A 21,075-nucleotide genomic window follows, 5' to 3' on the forward strand; every position below is an offset into this window, starting at 1 on the left:
TGTAATTTATTTTAAAATAGATTTATTTTCTCTTGACCTTGGGTACTTTCCTATTTTTATTCCTGTTCTTCACATTTGTGACTTCGTAGAAATTGCTTCCGATCTTTTTTCTTTTACTAGCGCGTTCTATAGCTCTTCGCTGTTTGCTTGTTAATCCTTTTGTTTTTTTACGAGACATTGATGAGATACTTTGCATATCATTACTTGAAACTGTTTTAGAAGGAAGCATTTCAGTATCGCTGGAATCATATTCATTGTCTATGACATCGAATACACTCTGTTTCAGATTATCTTGTGCGATAGGCAAGAATTCTGAATCTGAATACTCATTGCTTTGATTCATATCATAATATGAATCAAATTTTTTATCTGCGTTATCATTGAGAACGTTATCATTATTCGAAGAATCGTTCACACTGTCTCGATCATCTAAATTTTCTATTACTTGTAAATCAGATTTATCTTCTACGGTACATGAGTCATTTTTTGTATTCGCATCTTCTGATTCCAAGTTTTCCAATTCCGATTCACTTTCCACACTGCTATCATCCTCTACGATACTTTCACTGAAAGATTTATTCTGCTCTAGAGTCTTGACATCGTCATCAGAATAAGGCAATCCAACGCGTATTTTTCTAAAATCTTGTGTCACTGTCAGCTGATTCTTTATTATCTCTTTTGAAAGTAGATTAATTTCTCGTGCTTCTTTATTATCGCTGATTTTTAACACATTATCTTGTGTGATAACAGTTTCATTGGTATTAGCTGTTTGATTTGATAAAGGTTCCTCATAGCCCACAGGTACAACATAAAAAGGCAGTTTACCACGTTGCCAGTCATTGAGTATCATACGTGCAGCAATTGCAATGTCAGGTTCTCCTTTCTTTAAAAGCTTGCCGCTTCGACGCGCCAATTTTTCCAAAAAATCAACATGATCTATCCATACGTTTATTTTGTATGTCTTACGAATGTACTCAGGTTTCACTCTTTCTAAGACAGAGATGATGTAATCTTCTGGATTCTGAACGAGTTCTACTCTCACTACTCCCTTCAATACCTTCTCGGTGTCGGTTTCCGTCGATGGATAAACGACACCGGGACAATCTATCAAATAAATACGGCGCATAAGAGTTATGTACTGCCACACTTTTGTTTCTCCAGCTATAGGCGCCACTTTACAGACCTTTTTGGAACGCAAGGTGTTTATGATGGAACTCTTTCCTGTATTAGGATACCCTATGAAACCAACACTGATCTGTTTTTTATCAACGTGTAATTTTGCAAATTGCCTTAGTAGATTTATCAGAGAACCTTTGCCAAAAGGATGTGTTAAGGAGGCGTGAAAAGCAACCGTTGGATATTCTTTGCTCAGAATGGCAACCCATCTTTGCGTGACCCACGTTGGCACTAGATCTACTTTATTTAAGATAAATATTAAATGTTTGTAAGGTTTCTCGGTTTTCAGATATTTTTCCACAGGTGGAGACCTAGTTCCCATCGGATCCCTCGCATCCAATATCTGTAAAATAACATCGGAGGAGTCAATGACTTTGTACAACTCGTTCCATATTCTTTTGCTTTGTCCTGCCGACATGATCCAATCTCTTTGTGCATCCTTTACGCCAGTGTCCTCACGGACAAGGTCGTAGTCTTTGGAGTCTTTCTCCTTGTTATAAGTATCTTCCCTGTCCTCAGCCAATTTCTTCAATTCATTGTACGACGTTGCTGCCAAATTCGGTCTTTTTCTAATCTTCTTTGGACCAAAAACATTTTCAAAACTTTCTGTATCCAATAAATGTACTCTTGCGTTTGCCGCCTTTTGCTGAAGCAAAGTTATAGGCAATTGAGTAGGTTTCATGACAACTTTATAAGGATCTTTCATGGCAGTTCCTAATTCATTCTGGAATTTTTGCAAAGCATTCTGTGAGATGACTCGTGAATTACCAAACCATCTTTGGGATGGCTCCACACGCGATGTAGTTCCAGAAGTGTTCCAGCCTTGAAACGGCGCAGGGCTAATGATCTTTCCAGCACGATTGCGTTTCGGTCTCTGATTACGATACATCTGTAATCTTTTAATAGTTGCTTTCGTTCGTACTTTAGCAACTCCTTTCAATCCTTCTGTAGGACGTTCAGGATTCATACTGTGTCCTGAACGCTTAAAGCCCTGCTTTCGCGGGGCTTTATTAGTGGTATGTGCTTTAGCCATTATGTCTGTAACAAATGTATCGCTTAATCTTAATATATAAAATATACAACATATTAAAAAATATTTTTTCAAAACTTAGTCTTTTTTAACATTATGAATAAATTGAAAAAGGCATTATAAGTTACATATCAAGATAGTAAAATCAAATGTATAAAAATAACTTGATTCTAATTAAATAAATATTAAATATTATATATTATATTAATCGAATATAATATGTTAATATATTACTACATTAAATACATTAAATAAATTTAATCAGTTTTAATATTTCGCATAAAAGTGGTTTTAAATTCGATAAAAGCAATGTATATTTCTATGTTTTCTATATTTACATAGTTTATATTTATATATTTGTTAGTTTTTATTATAAAATGAACTACAATTGACAACGTACCAAAATTGTTGTTATACGCCAAACGTAATTAATCAAAACGTTGATAAAATACAACTTGCAACATAAATATGATATAAATAAATTCAGCGTGATTCAATGTGCAGCCTATAATAGGTTAAGTTACAATCCCACCTATTGAATATTGATTTCTGATTTCTGCATCTGCACATATGTGCACAGAACACTTGCTGCGCGGCGCCAGTAGCCAATAGGTGCATCCAGAAGCACGACCGCTCATTGAGCTCTTGTATCTGTTTGGTCTATATTTTTCGATCTAATGGAATATGCCAATCAGACGCAAGAGCTCATCGAGCGCTCAGTGAGCGGTCGTGCTTCTGGATGCACCCAATCATTCTTTCGCTTTTATGAAAAAGCGATAAACTGATTGGCTATCGCTAATCTCCATCGTGCCGTAAGTTGCATTCTATGTGCAGAAGCCATCAAGGCCCGTCTACAATACACGGAGTAAGAAGTAAGAGTAAGAAATTGACCAATCACAGTCGATTATTATCACATTCGACTGTGATTGGTCAATTTCTTACTCTTACTTCTTACTCCGTGTATTGTAGACGGGCCTTTAGGATCGTTCGATGTACTATCGATAGCTCGCTTTTTTTTGTATTATCGCACGTCAGTATAAGCAATTTCACGATCAACGGTACCAACTGTGGCAACTGCGAAGGAGGTTTTTGTTGCATGAAATAAAGATATGATCGTTTCATTCGCGGAGTTATACATATATAATATATATACACATTATATACACATATTATTTGTGTGTGTTGTGTGTGTGATAACCAGATCGCTGTAGATCGTCATAAATATGTGTAGTGTCAAACTAACCATGCTAAGACGTATTAGCTCTTGTTAACTACCGTAAGAATTTAGATTCGCCGACACGACCGAAAGATGGTCTCGATTATCAAAAATCAGCTACTGAAACATCTGTCGAGGTACTGTCCGTGCAAACACGATCGATTAACCTACAACACGGTTGCAAGTGACACGCCAAAAAAAAAATCGTCCTGTTCAAGTCACACGTCACGTAACGCACTCCTTATTATTCCTTATTGTCGAGACATACTTCTTGTCATTGCGATACAGCTGTTGCATCTTCCTTTCCTATGTGTTCTGCATAATTGTAACATTCGTAGAGCAGCTTCGAAAATAACAAATGAAAATGTTCTCCTATTGTAATTGACATACTTATCATCATATGCTACTGATTTTTTCTACTTTTTCTTATCAGTAAAAGTTTTGCACATTTAAGTTAGCAATAGTTGTATAACCTTGTGCATAAAAATTTACACCTATGCTAATTATACCTATGTGTGCTAATTATATTTATCTATTATGAAGTATACAAATTAAATAATTTTTCTATAATTTGTATGTACATACATATAATGGATATTATTTATTTAACTTATGATTTTTATAACTACTGCCAAATAATATATTTTGCATGTTGAGCTTTTATATTGTGTATTATAGGTTTACTAAAAATTTATCTGCTGATAAGATAAATTTGAGTACATTCAAAGGTGAAGGAGAACTGTCAAATTTAGAACTTGATGAAACAGTCCTCACGGATCTACTAGAGCTGCCATCGTGGTTAAGACTAACTAATGCTTGGTGCAATAAAGTTTCATTTCGCATACAATGGACCAAACTAAAAAGTGTTCCTATCTTTTTGGTAAATGATAGTTATTGATTATAAATATATGATATAACTATACTAAACTGTAAACAATATAATTAAAATATTATATTTGCAGAGTTTGGATGAGGTACATATAGATGTAGAAACATGTGAAGATCTAAGAAGCATGTCTTCCCCGCAGGGTATATCATCATATGCTGGTTCTGCAAAATATTCTTTTATACATAAAGTAATTGATGGAATAACAGTAGCTGTCAATACTGTACTGGTTACATTTAAAAGCCCTGCGTTTATTGCCTCAGTCCAGGTATATTATTATACAGTGTACAACATAGAGGATAGTAAATTGAAGATTTTGAATAGATGATTATTTATTATAACATTTATTAAGCATAATTTTGTATTATTTAGATGAACCGGATTATGGTAGAATCCAAGTCAGCAACATGGCAGCGTTGTGATCTCAGAACTACTAGAGTGAAGGATCCTGATCGAGGGCAGTTACTTATCTTTAAAGAGTTAGAATGGCAGACTGTTAGAATAGAAGCTCAAAGTACTAAGGATCACAATTTGACACCACTTCGTTTACTTACAAACCAAGCAAGATGTCGAATTACAATAAAGAAAAGAATATCAGGTCTGTGAAAGTTGATGTAAATATCTTGATAGTGAATACATCATATTCACTATTGCTAAATCATCTATTTTATTACAGATTGTTTCGTTATGGGCTGTAGACTAGTAATTATCTTAGATGATCTTCTATGGGTATTGACAGATTCACAACTGAAAGCTGCGCTTCACTTTCTTGACTCTTTGGGTGGTCTTATTGAGAAAGCTACTAGTCTTGAACGAAAAACAAAAGCTGCAAGAAAGTTAGAGGTTGGCATTTATTTAATTTGTGACTATTTAATTTTTATTTTAATTAATTTTTGTGTACAACTCTAATAATTTATTATTAATTTGTCTATTTTATAATGTAAGGTTTTACCAGAATATCAGGCACAGATATCTCAACAAAGCAGAACAAAGAGTCAATACAATACAGCGATTTCAAAAATATTTACGAGATATGATGTTGTAGAGACATCATATCATTTTCTTTCACAACGCATTGATCTTCACTTATGCGATGATGCTGGTGGTAAGATCAAAAGAGACTTGGATTTGTTTTCACATTTATTAAGATATTATTTACTATTTTATTTATATATTTATTTATTTAACATATTTTAATATATATATATATAATTTAGGATTTTCTGCATTATATACATAGTTTTTACTCTTAACACTATGTTATTAAAATAGGAGGCAGATCATTACATCCTGATCTAAAGGATGGTGGTGCATTACAAATTTCAATAGTTAGATTTCAAATTGATTATTATCCATATCATTTGGCGATGGCGGATAGAAAACATTGGGCCAAATACAGAGAAAATGCTACACCTCATAATCAATGGTTGCAACAATCGTTGAGTTCGTTTCGAAGTCAGTTTATGGATCTCATAGATTCTGGGAGAACACAACATTCTCCTTTAACAAGAAGTCAAGGAAATATAACAGGTTTGTGCATATATATTTGAACAGCCAAATGTTTGAATAATACATAATTGGTATAAGACTTTACATATTATTCGATTTTATTTAAAATAGGAAGCACTATAAAAGGTTCCAAAGAACATTTAGAAAAAAGTAATCAACCACAAAATTCAAATGTCACGCCATCTGAGCAAAAGAAGTCTCAACATCCTAGTGGTAATCCTGTGAAAAATTACGTTTTGGAGCAACTTGCCAAACTGATGACAACGTGCATTATTATCAGGATCGATGATTTTACTTTGTACAAAGTGACGACAACTTCGCGTAATCCAATGCCAAAAGAATTTATCTCAGGTATTGTATATTTAATACTTAGTTATTTGTTTATCAGGCTGTTTATTAAAATAGTCGCATCAAGTTTGACAATAATTATTTTATTTGGTAATTATACAGCTCAAACCAGGAAAAAACATATACCAGGTACAACAAATTAGTAGTTGTTCATTTGAATGTAACATTGCACATAAAGTTTTTAGCTAAATTTAATTTATTTTAACAAGTAGATTTATTTTACTCCTCTTTTTTTTTATTATGTTTAGTTTATATGTATGTTAAAAAATTGAGATTAATCTTTACTTTAATATTCAATGTGCAATGACATGTACCTAAAGGATATTGATATTACATATTACAAAGTTTCTTAGAGATTATATAAGATATATGTTATATCTACAAATGGTATCGCTAAATACTGTTTATTTTTTTTGAAATGACGTATAAAATTATCATTGCATGTGAGTCAAATTGAAATAGTAGCTAGATTAAAATTTTCTTTTCGTATTTTAGTCAACTTGCATTACTCCTATATCTATTTAAATTAAATTTTTATTTAGGCGACCGTGACAGATTTAGTCTTCCAGAAGACGTAACAATACTTCATGCTGAGTTTACTTATTACTATTATCCAGGGGATATTACTTTTCCCTGTAAGCAGATATTTCATATAAATATTTTTATTCTATTCGATAACTTCATTATTAAACAACGTATAATTTTTTAGTGCCACCACCTAAATTTTATGTACAGCTTAATCCCATTCAAGTAAATTTCGATGTCTGCTCATGCCTTTGGTTTAATTCTTTTGCATTAAATCTTTATCATTCTCTTATGGGAAAGGACAAGCTGAGTTCTTCGCGCTTAATGTATTTTGATGTAAAAATAGAGGCTATACTACCAAGAGTAAGTTAGAACATATTAGCATATATTTTTACTACTTATATATCAACCCATTCACGTTTTAGTAATATTAAAATTTGTATTTTTAGATAGTTTTTGAAAGTCAGCAGGATTATCCAAATCAGAAAGACAGACCCAAGTCTTTGCATATTCAAACCTCTAGAGCGTCTATAACAAATGTTCGATCAACAGAAAGATCTTCAAGGGCGGATTTGGCACAGTGTCTGAATGCGTTTCAAATGGGACAAATGTTCTTTGGTGCAGAGTTTCCCAGTAAATCAGGAGATTTTCATGTAGTAACGGATAAATTTTTAGCCCATTGTGCAGGTATGTATTTACGATATTGTCAATATTAGCAACACATTTAGTTTTTCTTTATTAGTTTTCTTTTTCTGTATCTTCTTTTTGTTTTGTATTTTAGGCACTGATAATATTAGGCAAATACCACCCAATTTCAGTAGCAATTCCGTAAATGAGCTGCTTCGTCAGTTGAACAGAGAACTTTTATGGACAGAGGCGAAAGATGTATGGTGCTGCAACTTGGAACCTGTTTGGGGAGATTTTTTCGGAGCACGGGCCGTTGGCCAAAATCGGCCCGTACCGTTTCTAGATGCGTTTCCTCTAACACTCTGGTGTTACTTCACTACAGACTCATTAACCACGGAGAAGCTGTCGCCCGCCGATATTCACGGGCTGGCATATATAAGCAATCTAGTTAGCGTACAGATAAATCATTATCAGTATTTGTTCTTACTTAGATTGTCGGAGATAATATCCGAGATGGCTACGTACTTGGCTGTGGATTCAAATAAGATTTTGAAAGTGGAGAATGGTGGATCATTGATCATAGGCGCGTTGATACCGCAGGTGGAAGTGACATTTGTGATGCCGTCGCATACACCTGGTAAGGAGAATTCCGGCGGTGATTTAGAATCCGTTGTGCCTGATTCGTCCAGCATAGCGGACGATTTCGTCGGCCCGTCCACAGTTTGGCATACTAGCACGGTGAGCGCGCGAGTAGATTTTAGCGCTAAGAGAATGAACACGAGCAACGACGTAGAGACACCTCAGAGTGAGGCATCATCGATGATATCAATGGATTACTCGCATTCCGCTCCGACACAACCGGTTGTCACTTTTAAACAAAATGGCACGAAGAAAGGCGATCAGGATGGTTCAACGAATGCAATGTGGTGCATTCCCGAGAGTTGTGGATCGCAATACAGTAGTGTTGGCAATACAAGTGACGAAAAGAAACATACAACGGAAACCACACATAAGCATAGCAAGTCGGACTCAAACACGCCCTTTATTCCGAATAATTTTAATGTTAATCTTTCATCTGTGAAAAAAGGATTCAGCAATCTAATGACATCGATCGACTCGGCTTTGAAGGCTTCCCCGGAAGATGGTAGCAGCGATACAGTGTCTATGAGAAGCGACGTTAGTTCGGACAGTGAGAATTACGTTTTAGTAAGCCTACAGGATCAAGGGAAGATTGACGCGGTATTCGGCATTGATAACTCGATTAGGATAACGGCCGTAGAAGAAGCGACTGAAGTTGTGGAAGAAACGCCGGACACTCAAAGTGAAAAATCTATGGATAGCGTATGCAAAAGGAAGGATCTAGCAAGTATCATAGACAATTGTGAACAAGCTTTCATTATCGTCGAAGACAGTAGAAGTAGAATTTTATTTTTTTATCCGCAGGTTTCCATGGCAACATTCAAGCTGTCGAAAGTTGAATTTATACAACAATCTTGCGATTATTCTTCTGTTATTAAAGTTCAAGTTTCTAATATTGACAATGATGAGTGTTCATCTATTCCTTGGGATGAATTTCAGGTGAGTTAAATTATATTTTAATAGATGTAAAATAAAATAAATATATACATATATACGTTATGCTATATTATATATAATTATGATCTTTTTAAACGAACAAAATTCCTTATTAATTGTACTGCTGCAATAAAAATTTATTCTCTTCTTTTATGGAAATTTTGTTACTTTTACATAATATATATAGCTTATTTATTCAGCATCATTTGTGTGCTAATTTAAAGTATTTTGAATATAATTAAATTATATTTATATGGTAAATTTGTATTTTGTAATAACTTTATTGATATTTGAATTTCAACCATAAAAAAATCACTTCTCTTCACCCAATATTTTGCCATAATTAAAAAAAAACTGCATTGAACTTTTTGTGATTATAAGTCATAGTAATCCTTTCTAATTAGAATATATATTTGAAATAGCGGGTTACTTGTGCATAAGCTACTAATACTTGAGTAGTCTCGCAGTAATTTGCTCATTGTTTTTACATTATATAATCAAGTTGATATTATAAATGTATATTTATACGATTTCTGTCTTTTAACTTTTTTTGCATGCCTCTCCCGTGTCTCTCCTTCTCTTGTGAATGTTTTTATGTGGCACTTGTGGCAGGTCAAGAGAAAGGTATTGGCAAAACCATTCATACATTTATTATTAGACACTGTGAAAAAAATGCATGTGTTGGTATTGAGCTACATCACATTGCTGTTATCATACTGTTGATGGATTTCGTAGAATTAACAAAACTTTAATAATGTTTTAATAAATCAAATTATAATATTATAATTACATAATTATCATACAGTTATTAGCAGATACAAATTTTTATTCAAAAAAAGCCAACCACAAATAGAAGTATATTAAAAAATGGCAATTTATATCATATATTTATATATATATATATATATCGTATTATATACAGTAATAATTATATTCTTTTGCAACATTGCTTTATTAAAATTTGCATTATATGTTTCTGCTTTTATCTTTCTTGTTTGACAGAATAATTTTAGAATTAATTAAAGAAAATATTATTTTTTGTTATTAAATTGGAATGCTTACAATTCTAAGTAAGTTACACTTTTAATTATTCATGATTTCCATACACAGTTGATACAACTTCAATTTTCAAGTTTTTTTTATTAATTAGATTGCGGTAATAAAATGTATGGCATGGTATTGTAATAAGCTTGCATTACGATAATTACAATAAGCAATGAAGCTTGATTATGAGCTTACAATTCTAAGTAAGTTACACTTTTAATTATTCATGATTTCCATACACAGTTGATACAACTTCAATTTTCAAGTTTTTTTTATTAATTAGATTGCGGTAATAAAATGTATGGCATGGTATTGTAATAAGCTTGCATTACGATAATTACAATAAGCAATGAAGCTTGATTATGCTAGGCGTTGTAAATATACTTTATTTCAATTTTGTATATTTTTTTGTATATTATTTTTAATGAGGTTTATTAATATTGCTTCATACATTATATATATATATAAAAACGCTTTAGCGCATTGATACGCTTTTGCATCTGAATGAGATCGTGGTGTGTGGTTCTTACAATTTTTATATATATTAAATTTTAATCTAAAATGTTTTAGCGTTTGAAATTTGTTAACATATTTAACAGTAGATTTTTACATGCTGTAATTAATAGATTTAAAAATACATTATTAAAGCTGTGAATTGTTTATAATTTATAACTAACAAAAAGGTATCATTAACTCATTTAGTGTACAAATCATATTTCATCTAATTTCGTAATATAATATTTCAATTTGAACAGTAAATTGAACGTAATCAATATGGAAATAGATATTTTATTAGCTATAAACACAATTCATAGATCTATCCGTATTTAATATGTTCATGCATTCTGTTTGATAGACCAAGTTCAGTTCGCGATCTCGAGGCTGGATAGAATTACCGTCCGATTCTGACTGCAGATCACGTATTAAGCTACGTTTGGATCATAGATTGAAAAATCCAGAGGATTCTCGTAGATTATCGGATGCTAGTCAGAAAGATATGAGTGACAGCAATAGGCCAGCACCTCAAGGTTGTACTAGATTGCCTGAGCAAGACACATCTCGTACATCCGACATCAATGTGCATGACAAAGAGAGTGTTATGAATTTATTCGAGGATAAGTTAGAGATGAGAGTCGCTAACATAGGAATGGCATTGTCAATGAGCTCGGTAACGGGTTTAGCGGATTTGGCAGAGGACGAGATCATACCTAAACCAATTCCTATGCAGGTGAGTATTCTCGGAAGATTATCAAGTACATTTCTTGGATATAATATTCTCTAGAAATATAAACCTAAAATTTATTGTCGAACGCATATATTATTATTTCAGATATACTTAGAAAATATATCGTTACGTTTAAATGAAGATCGTCCGCCAAATAACATAACTTCTCCAGGCCCGATCCCGATAGATTTGAATATTTCCAAACTCAGGATAGCGCGGGACATGAGCGGCGTGTTTCACATTGAACCCGTTGGTAAGTAACGTTATCGTTGAACGAGTCCATTTGTTTCTGCCACTTGCAATTAACATTGAGTTGATTTTTCTTTTCCGATTTTTATGCGATATTAATCTTAGTTACGTCGTTCCTGTGCGCCTGTAAATATATGTACCTGTAAGTTGGTATTATATGTAGATTTTTACATTGCGCAAGTGGCAGATTTCTGTTTGGAAGTAATTAATATTACATATTGCGTAATTGTTCTCTGCACCCAGGCGGCCTTTCGAATGTGAGCATTGATATAACACTTGTAGACAAATAGTTTTAGATCTCGCTGCTTATTATTATTGCACAGCTTAACATATATTATTTCAACTAGACATAATTAATATATAGATAAAATATAGCATTTAAGCATGAATTATAGCTTATTTTGTACACAAAGAAAAATTTGTTGAGTTACAAGCAGTAATCATTTTACTTTTTATTATGTATTATTTTATACTTTACGTATTGTTAAATTTATATAGAGTATATCTAAAATTGATTATAGCAGAATATTTTTTTTATATATTTGAGATTAGTTATTTTTAATAATTTTTTTATTTATACCTAATAAGAGCTGACCGATATAATTTTTAAATTATTTATTAAAAATTTTCTAAAAAATAGAAAAATAACACGTACTACATACATTTTTATTAATAAGTTCAATTATTGCCATTGCCAATTATTGTCTGACATCTTTGAAGCATGCTTTAATTAATTTTACAGCATACTTTAGGTGAAGATCGCCACATTAAATGAATCTATCGAGATAATTGTTCCATCGTATGTATTTTTTATCTATGCTGCAGCATAATATTTACATATCATCAATTAGATCTACATATGATGATTGTGGTGGCCAGTCTAATGTTTCGACACTATTTTCTTTCTTTCATTAGGAATAAAAACGGCTCCGATATTTTACACATACGTAAATAACTGTATGATCTGTTTATCCTCTTTTTTTGATATCTTTCATGTCTTACCATGGTTTAATAGATCATCAACGGTATTGTTTCATACCACTTGATCAACTTGTTTACAAACGCCTTAGACTTTTTTATGTATTTTGCATTAACTTTGAATCTTCTAAAGTATGCTTATTTATTGTCAAATATGTTATTTTTAGCAAAAGTCGAACAATAACTTTATATAATGCTTCATAGAGGAAGAATCCTTCCATCGTTCAAAAATTTTTAATGCAACAGTTTCAAAATTTAAATAGAAGTTTACCTGGTCACGCTCTTATTAGACAGACTATATTATGAAGAATTAGATAGATATTGAATCCCAAGTTGGTAAAAAATTCTTTGTCATAAATACGTGTATCCTAGTTAATGATTTATAATAGTTGTCTTATACACCTAATCTATATCTATTTCTTATCATAAAAATATATTTTTTATATTTTATATTGCATATATCTAACGTTAGTATGACTAGACACATCTATATTTATATCAGTATATTTATTTCTCTTTAATTATTATCTCTTGAAAGAAATTATATAGTGTTATGTTTGTATGTTTTTGTTGGAATATTCAACATAACTTCTAGTAGATCAAACAGCAATTTTTTTCTTTTTAGTAACTGCAATAGAGGAGACCCATTCAAATACGGCATTATCGAGTGACAAAATGCTTAAGAATGCAGAATGCGAGAGAGAATTAAAAGCTTTAAGACAATCCAGTAAGCAATTGAAATTAGATAACGAAGAATTGAGACGTCGTATGGGAGCTCTAGAAAGATTGTCGGAAGAAAATGCGAGATTAATGCGCGTTAAAGAGGAATCGGATATAATAAGATCTCGTTTGAGCGCCGCAGAAGATGACATTGCGAGTCTTCTGGAAGAAAAGAAACTCTTACATGAAACTATTTCAGAGCTGCGAAATCAAAGACTGGAAGACGATCCTGAAGGTAGTAATAGAGCTTCGTGGTCTATTAAGAGATAGCATACCAGTTGTTTTGATTGTTCCAAATGTTGCAGTTCTACTAAGTCTTAATTAGTTATATTTTCTATACTAAAAAGAGAAAAATTTTTTTGACTGAAGTCTAGGATATCTTCATGTAAAGCAAAAAGACTTTCAGTTTATTTAAATAAAATAGTTATCGCTTACGCGCGATATAATTTTCAACTTCACATATATGAATTAATGAGAATTAGAATAATTTTTTAATTTTTCTGAAAAAACTATCAGGTCTATAACTATTCTTTAAGATATATTATTCTCGTAAAGTATTATTATCTGCCGTAATTACATGCTAGTAACTGCCGTTTAGGTCTTTTGCTTAAAATGTAAAACAGTGATAAGAATCATATAGATACGCATACAAACTTAAATGAAAAATATCAACTTTCTTATCATGATCGAATATAAGGCGATAAACCGCAATATTAGCCTGTTTCACGAAAATTAGTAATTGGTCATACGATTTTTTGATAAATCGCCTGTGTATTGTTTATGAGTAGTATTGCTAAAAGTTGTGTATGATCATATTTTTTGTATTATGCGCATTATTTTGTTATAGCGTATGTATATATAAATAATTAACAAATATTTTGTTATTTATTTAGATATACATGCTTATATAATATCCATATCCTTCTGAAAATGAAGTAAAATATATAATAAAGATGTAAATAAATAAATAAAAACGATTTGTTTAGAATTGTATTGATATCTGCATTAATAAAGAAGTGTGCTATATATATTTCTCTGTTTTAAAATGGGAATTAAAATCTACTCGAGCAGTATTTGCATGTTTGTGCATTATACTTATGAAAAGTATTTGTATCACGATTTTTTTAGAAGGATATGTATGTACATGTACAGAATAAGCAAGTGCACTAGTCAGTATATCACAGTTTATTAGGTATATTGATTGATTCTATAATTGGTAATATTTTCATATTTTGCTTTCTATATAATAAGTAAAAGCATACTGTGAAACATAATGATTTAAAACAGACGATTATAACTCAATAATATATACTAGTTGAGCCTACGGATAGACTTCAAATAGAAATTGTGACCTGGTGGTATCGCATTATATCATATACATAATTTTGTATTGACTGATTTAATGATTCATCGAATGATGAAAATTATAAATAATAATAATATGATAAGGTGGGACGTTTCAATAAGACTGTATAAAATTCGGATATGTTGGTCTATAGTAGTCGCACTAGAATCCTTCAGATAATTTGTATAAACGTTAGAAACAGTGGAATTGACTTGATAAATTTTTAAAAGAGAGAATTGTAATACGATAGATTGCGAATGATAGTCCTTTTAATACAAGATTTGTTTTAATTTACAATTGGTCCCAATAATAGCTTCCTTAGAGTTTGATTTTGATAGATTTAGTTTCTATAACGGATTGCTGGCCGATCCTACATAAATGGAAAGTATTTTTTTAGTGCATACGAATACATAATGCGGTTGAAATTTGTTTCATAATGTAAATTTTTGCTCTTAATATACACATTTCATGTATTATAGATACGTCATTTAGATAGATTTCCATTTAGATGCGGCTTTGAACGGCGCGTTCTCTCGGCAAATATTTTCTGATAAACAAATACAAATCATGATTGTATATCTATGTGATGATGTAATTGCTTGAAACGGTGCAATACGATGTAGTTATGTAATATTTGACTAGTGAACGCAATGACTGAAGGTAGCAATTGTGTCTACATATATTAATATGTAGGCTTTTAGAAAAGAGTGAAAGATAAAAGTTGAAGTTTTTGTTACTTTCAAATATACGGATAAGCTTTTTATAATGCACATATCATATCTACAATGAAGAGTTTGCTTATATGTATAACACATTTATATATGATCTGATAACATTTTATATTGCAGAAACATATTCTCCTTGCGATTTAATTGTATTGATGTCTCTTATTTCATTTAAGTCTGATTTAAATCAACTTCCTAAAGTTTGCTCACAGTTCCTTTCTTAAAGAACTACTTTTTTTTTACATTAATACAAATATGTTTGGTAATATTATATATACAAATATGTTTTGGTAATAATATATATCAAACATACTTTTTTTATTGTATATTATAATATTAAACTGAAGTTTTATCTTATAAGTTTTTAATCTTTGAAGTTTTAAATAACTATACTTTAAATACACGGGAAGGCTCCGATTGCACACATTGCATGTTGCACACATGCGTCGCTAATTGGCTAATTTAAAAATAAAATATTCTCATTGGTAAAGCAGTGAAAAATTACTAGGCACCAGCTGATATAAGTGATGTGTGCAATCGGGATTGTAGGCAAACGGGATCCTCCCACACAAATACACCTTATAACAGGAGTATTTTATATATATTATCTATTTTTTAAATATCTACTTATTATAATTTTTACATTATATTTCCATTATAAATGATGTTTATTTTCTTCTTCCATTTTCTTACATAAGAGTTGCATAAAAAGGCTTTAATAATGTATACCAAATATGTATGTCGAAAATAACGAAGAGACTTTATATATAATCTTACTGTTCAACTAACCACAAGTGCTATGTAATTATATCAAATGGAATTGCTTTAAATGGCGAAAAGCCTGAATTCTTCCTTTTTATATATATTATATATTTAAGTACTTATTTATATTACATAACATATATAACACAAACTTCAGGAAGTTGAATGTGATGAATTAATTATATAATAAAGTCGATAATATTATACTTTAGAATGCGTTTATAGTTTATAATTATTTAGGCCTTTTCCAATATTTACATTTTTATGGCTTATGGTTATGTTTAGATAGTGGATTTCTATAAGATTCTTATATTGTTATCCGATTGTAAACGTTGTTGTGTTAGCTTTATTTCAGCCATATGTATTGTTTTGGATTGATAATGTTTTCGATTTTAATATTGTCAACAGGCAAAACTTTCCGATGCGTGTTTAATTCCACGACACTTACATAACTTTGTACTAGTTACTCTAGTTAGTAAGATTCCAAAATATGTTGCATATATTTATGAAATATATATATATATATATAATATATATATATTAGATAAAAGAAGGGAGAACAATCATGCCATTTAGTGCATGAGTGATGGTCCCATTTCGTAAATTCATATCGTATATATTAACGGTCGTGTGATACATTGTCCGAAGTAACGATGCAGCCATAATTTACGAAATGAACCTATTTTATATATTAACAGAAATATAGTACATATATTTGAAGATCGTCATTTCAATATCAAAGTGCTAAGGATCCCAAGAGTGGGTTGTGCAATTGTTCTACATTCATTTATGTGGAGAGCATACATGAATTGACGTACGCTTGCTACGTTCACTATTTTTCCGCAGCTTTTGTTGTGAAACATCACATTATTAGATAATTTACATAGGATAAATAACATTGAGGATACAACAATTTGTTCAATGTAACACGTATGAATTATAATTATAGCTTCGTTTCAAACATAGTGAATGTGGCGTATTTTGAAATATATTATTTTAACAAATATGTATATTTCAGTAGCAATATTAAAAGAAAATATTATGTAATCAGGATTTATTAATATGGTATGTGGACAAATGAGTTATATAATACAAAAACTTGGCAATATATATATATACACACACATATACACACACACCCTCTAAATTCTTTGGAGTGGAATCTTACTCTAAAAAGTGAAAACTAAGCCGTACTGATAAAGAGTAACTTAATTTTCAATCTTTAAGAGTAAGCTTTCATTCTTTAGAGTGAGAATATATAGATATATAGATATATATTATATATACACAATGATAAATTGTACGAATATGAGTGAAATTTTAATAATTATGTTTTAGCTTTTTCGGAATTTAAAGAAGCGATGGCCAAAATGTAGTTTCATCTTTTTAATGTAAAGAAGATGAATATTACTTTCTCAATAAAGTTATACAAAGATAACGAAAATTTAATTCTTTCTATACTCCTGTTTGCACGATATCCTCAAAATACACGCGCGCGCGCGCACCCCCCCCCCACACACACACACAGGGCGTCCAATTTTAACTTTCACATCGAATTAAATATCTTGAAAAATATATAAGGCACAAATATGATAAAATATTGACCATAAAAAAATCAATTTTTTTATAGTAATACGAAAGTCAAGGCAATTTTTTTAAATAGGATTGTAAGATCTTTTTTCATAGTATGATTTCTTTAGCTATTCTGTATATAAAATTATTAAGGTAGAGATATCGAAAATTCAATAGTTTACGAGATATTTTACAATTTATTCTTGTGTAAAATATAAAATATATCATAAACTACATAAAAAAATTTTTTAAATTGCCAAAGTTAAAGCTTAGTAAATACAATAAAGTATGAGTCTTTTATTTTTTTTTTAATTTTTGGATGCGCCTAAAAAATGTTTAATTTAAAAAAATCAATAGTTTTATAAGTTCACTCTCAACAGAAATTTATTTAACGAAACCGACCTTTCTAAATTTAAACTCGATTGAATAATTATTTCTCGAGATACAATGCCCACCGGTTTTGAAAACGTCGCATCGTTTAGAAAAAAACGCGTTCAAAAGGTCGGGTTTCCTTACATATTTCTAATAGTTACGAAAGCAAACATGAAAAACGGCATCTGTCACTATTTCGCAAACACACTTTCAAAGTCTCCCCTGCTCAACAATGGGTCGCTTTCCTGATTTACGAAAGTGCGCCCTCGGTTTTTCCTTGATTGCTTGCACCTGTTCGGCAGGCCAAAAGAGAGGGGAAAATATTTTCTACCTGTCTATACGTGATTGCTTTAAGATCTTGCAACTTTGTCAGTTTTGAATATCGCATAATATTTGAATATTCTTGAAATGTAAAATTAAGAAATTAATACAAAAAATACAAAAAAAATCGATTTTTTTCACCTCATTCAAGCGAAACCTATCTTTAAAAAATGTTTTTGTACGAAAGTTAAGTATTTCGTTTATCTTTCTGAAATTTGCAATGTTTATTTATTATACATTTATGTTTACACATAATTTTTTTATGAAAAAAATTAATTATTTATTACATCGTCAATATGAAATTATGTTCCGCCACCTGACATTCTTTTTAAATTGGTGAGCTTGTCTTATTTTATCTGAACCAAGAAAATCATAAAGCATCCCTTACGGAAAGAGACACTGAAAATTTCGAAAAAACACTGAAAATTAAGTGTTAACACCTAATTTTCAGGTGTTAATACTCAAAGTTGAATGTTAACACTTAATTTTCAGTGTTTTTTCGAAATTTTCAGTGTCTCTTTCCATAAGGGATGTTACAAACATTATTTTTCTATAGGATGAATCTCGATGAAAAGAAATTCTAAAAATTGAAGGTACAGTTTAGCGAATACAATAAAGTACGGTTTTTTTTACTTTTTTTATTTTTGGGCGCGTCTAAAAAATATTCAATTTAAAAAAGTCAGCAGTTTTATGTGTTTACTCCCAGCAGAAAAAGTGACCGCAAAAATCGTCCATTTTTAGGTCCTCGATTTTACGATTGAACTCTGTGTCGACGATACACGGCAAAAAAAAGTCAAAAGGGCCGAAATATTTCAGCTCTTTTAACTTATTTTTTTGCCGTGTATCGTCGGATGATGATAAAAGCGTCTCCAACATGTCCTACTTTTTTTGGCTTGCCGAACAGATATAAGCAATCCAGGAAAACCTCTTCCCTGCTGAACAAAGCGGACCTTCCATTGAAAGAGAATATGGGAAATAGACAGATGCTGAGCTTTCTCAACTATTAAGAATACCTAAGACCGGACAACTTTGAATGAGGTTCAGGAAAACCACGTACCCCATGCTGAGCAAGGGACGGGCTTTCCATTGAAAGCAAATATGCGAAACAGGCAAGAAATAAAACAGGCAGATGCTGTTTTACTTTTTGCTTCGTAAGTATTAGTATTTAAAGAAAATCGAACGACCTTCTCTCTAAATGACGTGACGTTTTTAACATCGGTGAGCACTGTATCTCGAGGAACAATTTTCAAATGAGAGGTTGGTTTCATTATTAAATAAATTTCTGCCGGGAGTGAACCTATAAAACTGCTGATTTTTAAAAAATTAAACATTTTTTAGACGCATCCAAAGATTAAAAAAAAAAGTAAAATGTCCGTATTTTATTGTGTTCGCTGAGCTGGCTAACTTGGCAATTTAAAAAATTTTGTTTATTGAAAGTCACAGTTTTTAACATCACATAAATATTTAAATATTCTTGAAATGTAAAACTTTAAAAAAATACAAAAAGAATTGATTTTTTCAATTCAATTCAAGCGAAACTTTCCGTAATATGCACAGAATCAATCAATTAATGGTGTAATGAAAATATATAGTTGTTTTTGAAAAAAAGAATGTATATAGTTGCATCTTGCAAGTTGGATAATTCTTTTGAAAAGCAACTGTATGTGTTTTTTTTACATGTAATTTATCTCATTTATTCTGTACATACATATGACATAAAAAAATCAATTTTTTCGAAAATTAATTTTCTCATTATTTGTGCCCCGTCAGCCGCCATATAACTTTTTTTCGTATCTTAATAAACATTTTTCCGTATCTTTTATATTTTTCGAGATATTTCAATGTGAAAGTTAAAATGTCCTAAATATATATTAATGTACATGTACATGTAGTATTATTACGCACGCGTGAGCGCGTATGTATAGTATATTGTGTGTACATACATAAAATTAATATCAGAAAGTTGTGCATATATTTATTTTATTACATTTCGTAAGAACCCCTACAGCACACAAGTTGCAGCAACAATGTTGCAACATTGTAGCAATAATATTGCATGTTGCAGTAATATTGTAGCGTTATTGCAGCGATATTACTGCAAATTCTGTACTGTATGGGGAGGTTGTAAGAGCATAAAACACATATATTAATATTTTAGTTGCGTTCATAGTATTCTGTTTTTATTGAGCAACATATTTTTATAGATTATTTTATTTTCAATTATTATTTTGATATGAAAACAATAAATGAAAACAAAAATCTAAATTATTTTGTATAAGTACTTTATTACACTAAGAAAAATGCTGTTGATTCAATTAAAGTCTATATTACGGGCTGTCACTAACATAAGTGATTAATTCAGGTATATTTTTATTGACATTTACTTATGTTACAGCCCATAATATAGACTAATTGAATCAATAGCATTTGTTTCTCAGTGTATTAAAAATGACTTGTGCAAAGTTTCATTGAAATTCATCAATTAGTTTGTAACAAATAATTATTTTGTTTATTTATTTTATAAATATTTTTGAATTCATAAAGTACTTTTATAAGAAAATTGAGATTTTTATTATTATTTTATAATACTTTTCCATATATTTTTATTAGAATACAAATAAAAAAATATACTTTTTATTGAAATAATTTTTAATTCAGATAGTAATAAACCAGCTCTAATAATTTTTAATTCAGATAGTAATAAACTATCTCTAATTTTTTTTGTATTACTTTTAAATACAATTTGGAATAAAATATAATTCTTTCAAGTAATTCTTAACAAATTTTATGTATTTGCCTTACAACCTCACATTATATAATTTACCATTTATATTTAATCATTAATAAATATTAAATGTACACATAATATA

The 21,075-nt window shown here is 30.6% G+C and overlaps 2 protein-coding genes across 5 annotated transcripts; one reads left to right on the top strand and one right to left on the bottom strand.

Annotated features, from left to right (window-relative positions):
• Positions 1–11: 11 nt before the first annotated feature.
• Positions 12–3,476, bottom strand: Ns2 (nucleostemin 2). Of its 2 annotated transcripts, none has more exons than XM_018507544.1 (2): positions 3,450–3,476; positions 12–2,214 (listed from the first exon to the last, which is right to left on the bottom strand). In XM_018507544.1, the coding sequence occupies exon 2, from the start codon at positions 2,207–2,209 to the stop codon at positions 23–25; it is 2,187 nt and encodes a 728-aa protein (XP_018363046.1). In that variant the 5' UTR covers positions 2,210–2,214; positions 3,450–3,476; the 3' UTR covers positions 12–22. The 2 variants fall into 2 exon arrangements, with proteins under 2 accessions (XP_018363046.1, XP_018363045.1); XM_018507543.1 differs by lacking the exon at positions 3,450–3,476 and adding an exon at positions 2,607–2,760.
• Positions 3,450–13,447, top strand: LOC108761156 (UHRF1-binding protein 1-like). Of its 3 annotated transcripts, XM_018507541.1 has the most exons (18): positions 3,450–3,559; positions 4,101–4,302; positions 4,385–4,576; positions 4,681–4,906; positions 4,985–5,151; positions 5,254–5,413; positions 5,581–5,838; positions 5,929–6,168; positions 6,708–6,800; positions 6,875–7,053; positions 7,140–7,377; positions 7,472–8,679; positions 8,761–8,895; positions 9,505–9,516; positions 10,793–11,164; positions 11,267–11,414; positions 11,654–11,667; positions 13,014–13,087. In XM_018507541.1, the coding sequence occupies exons 1-18, from the start codon at positions 3,516–3,518 to the stop codon at positions 13,014–13,016; spliced, it is 3,891 nt and encodes a 1,296-aa protein (XP_018363043.1). In that variant the 5' UTR covers positions 3,450–3,515; the 3' UTR covers positions 13,017–13,087. The 3 variants fall into 3 exon arrangements, with proteins under 3 accessions (XP_018363043.1, XP_018363041.1, XP_018363042.1); XM_018507539.1 differs by lacking the exon at positions 11,654–11,667 and having other exon boundaries at positions 13,014–13,447; XM_018507540.1 differs by lacking the exons at positions 9,505–9,516; positions 11,654–11,667 and having other exon boundaries at positions 13,014–13,447.
• The last annotated feature ends 7,628 nt before the right edge of the window (positions 13,448–21,075 follow it).

The sequence above is a fragment of the Trachymyrmex cornetzi genome, unplaced genomic scaffold (genome assembly GCF_001594075.2).
Source record: "Trachymyrmex cornetzi isolate Tcor2-1 unplaced genomic scaffold, Tcor1.1 scaffold24, whole genome shotgun sequence".
Lineage (NCBI taxonomy): Eukaryota > Metazoa > Arthropoda > Insecta > Hymenoptera > Formicidae > Trachymyrmex > Trachymyrmex cornetzi.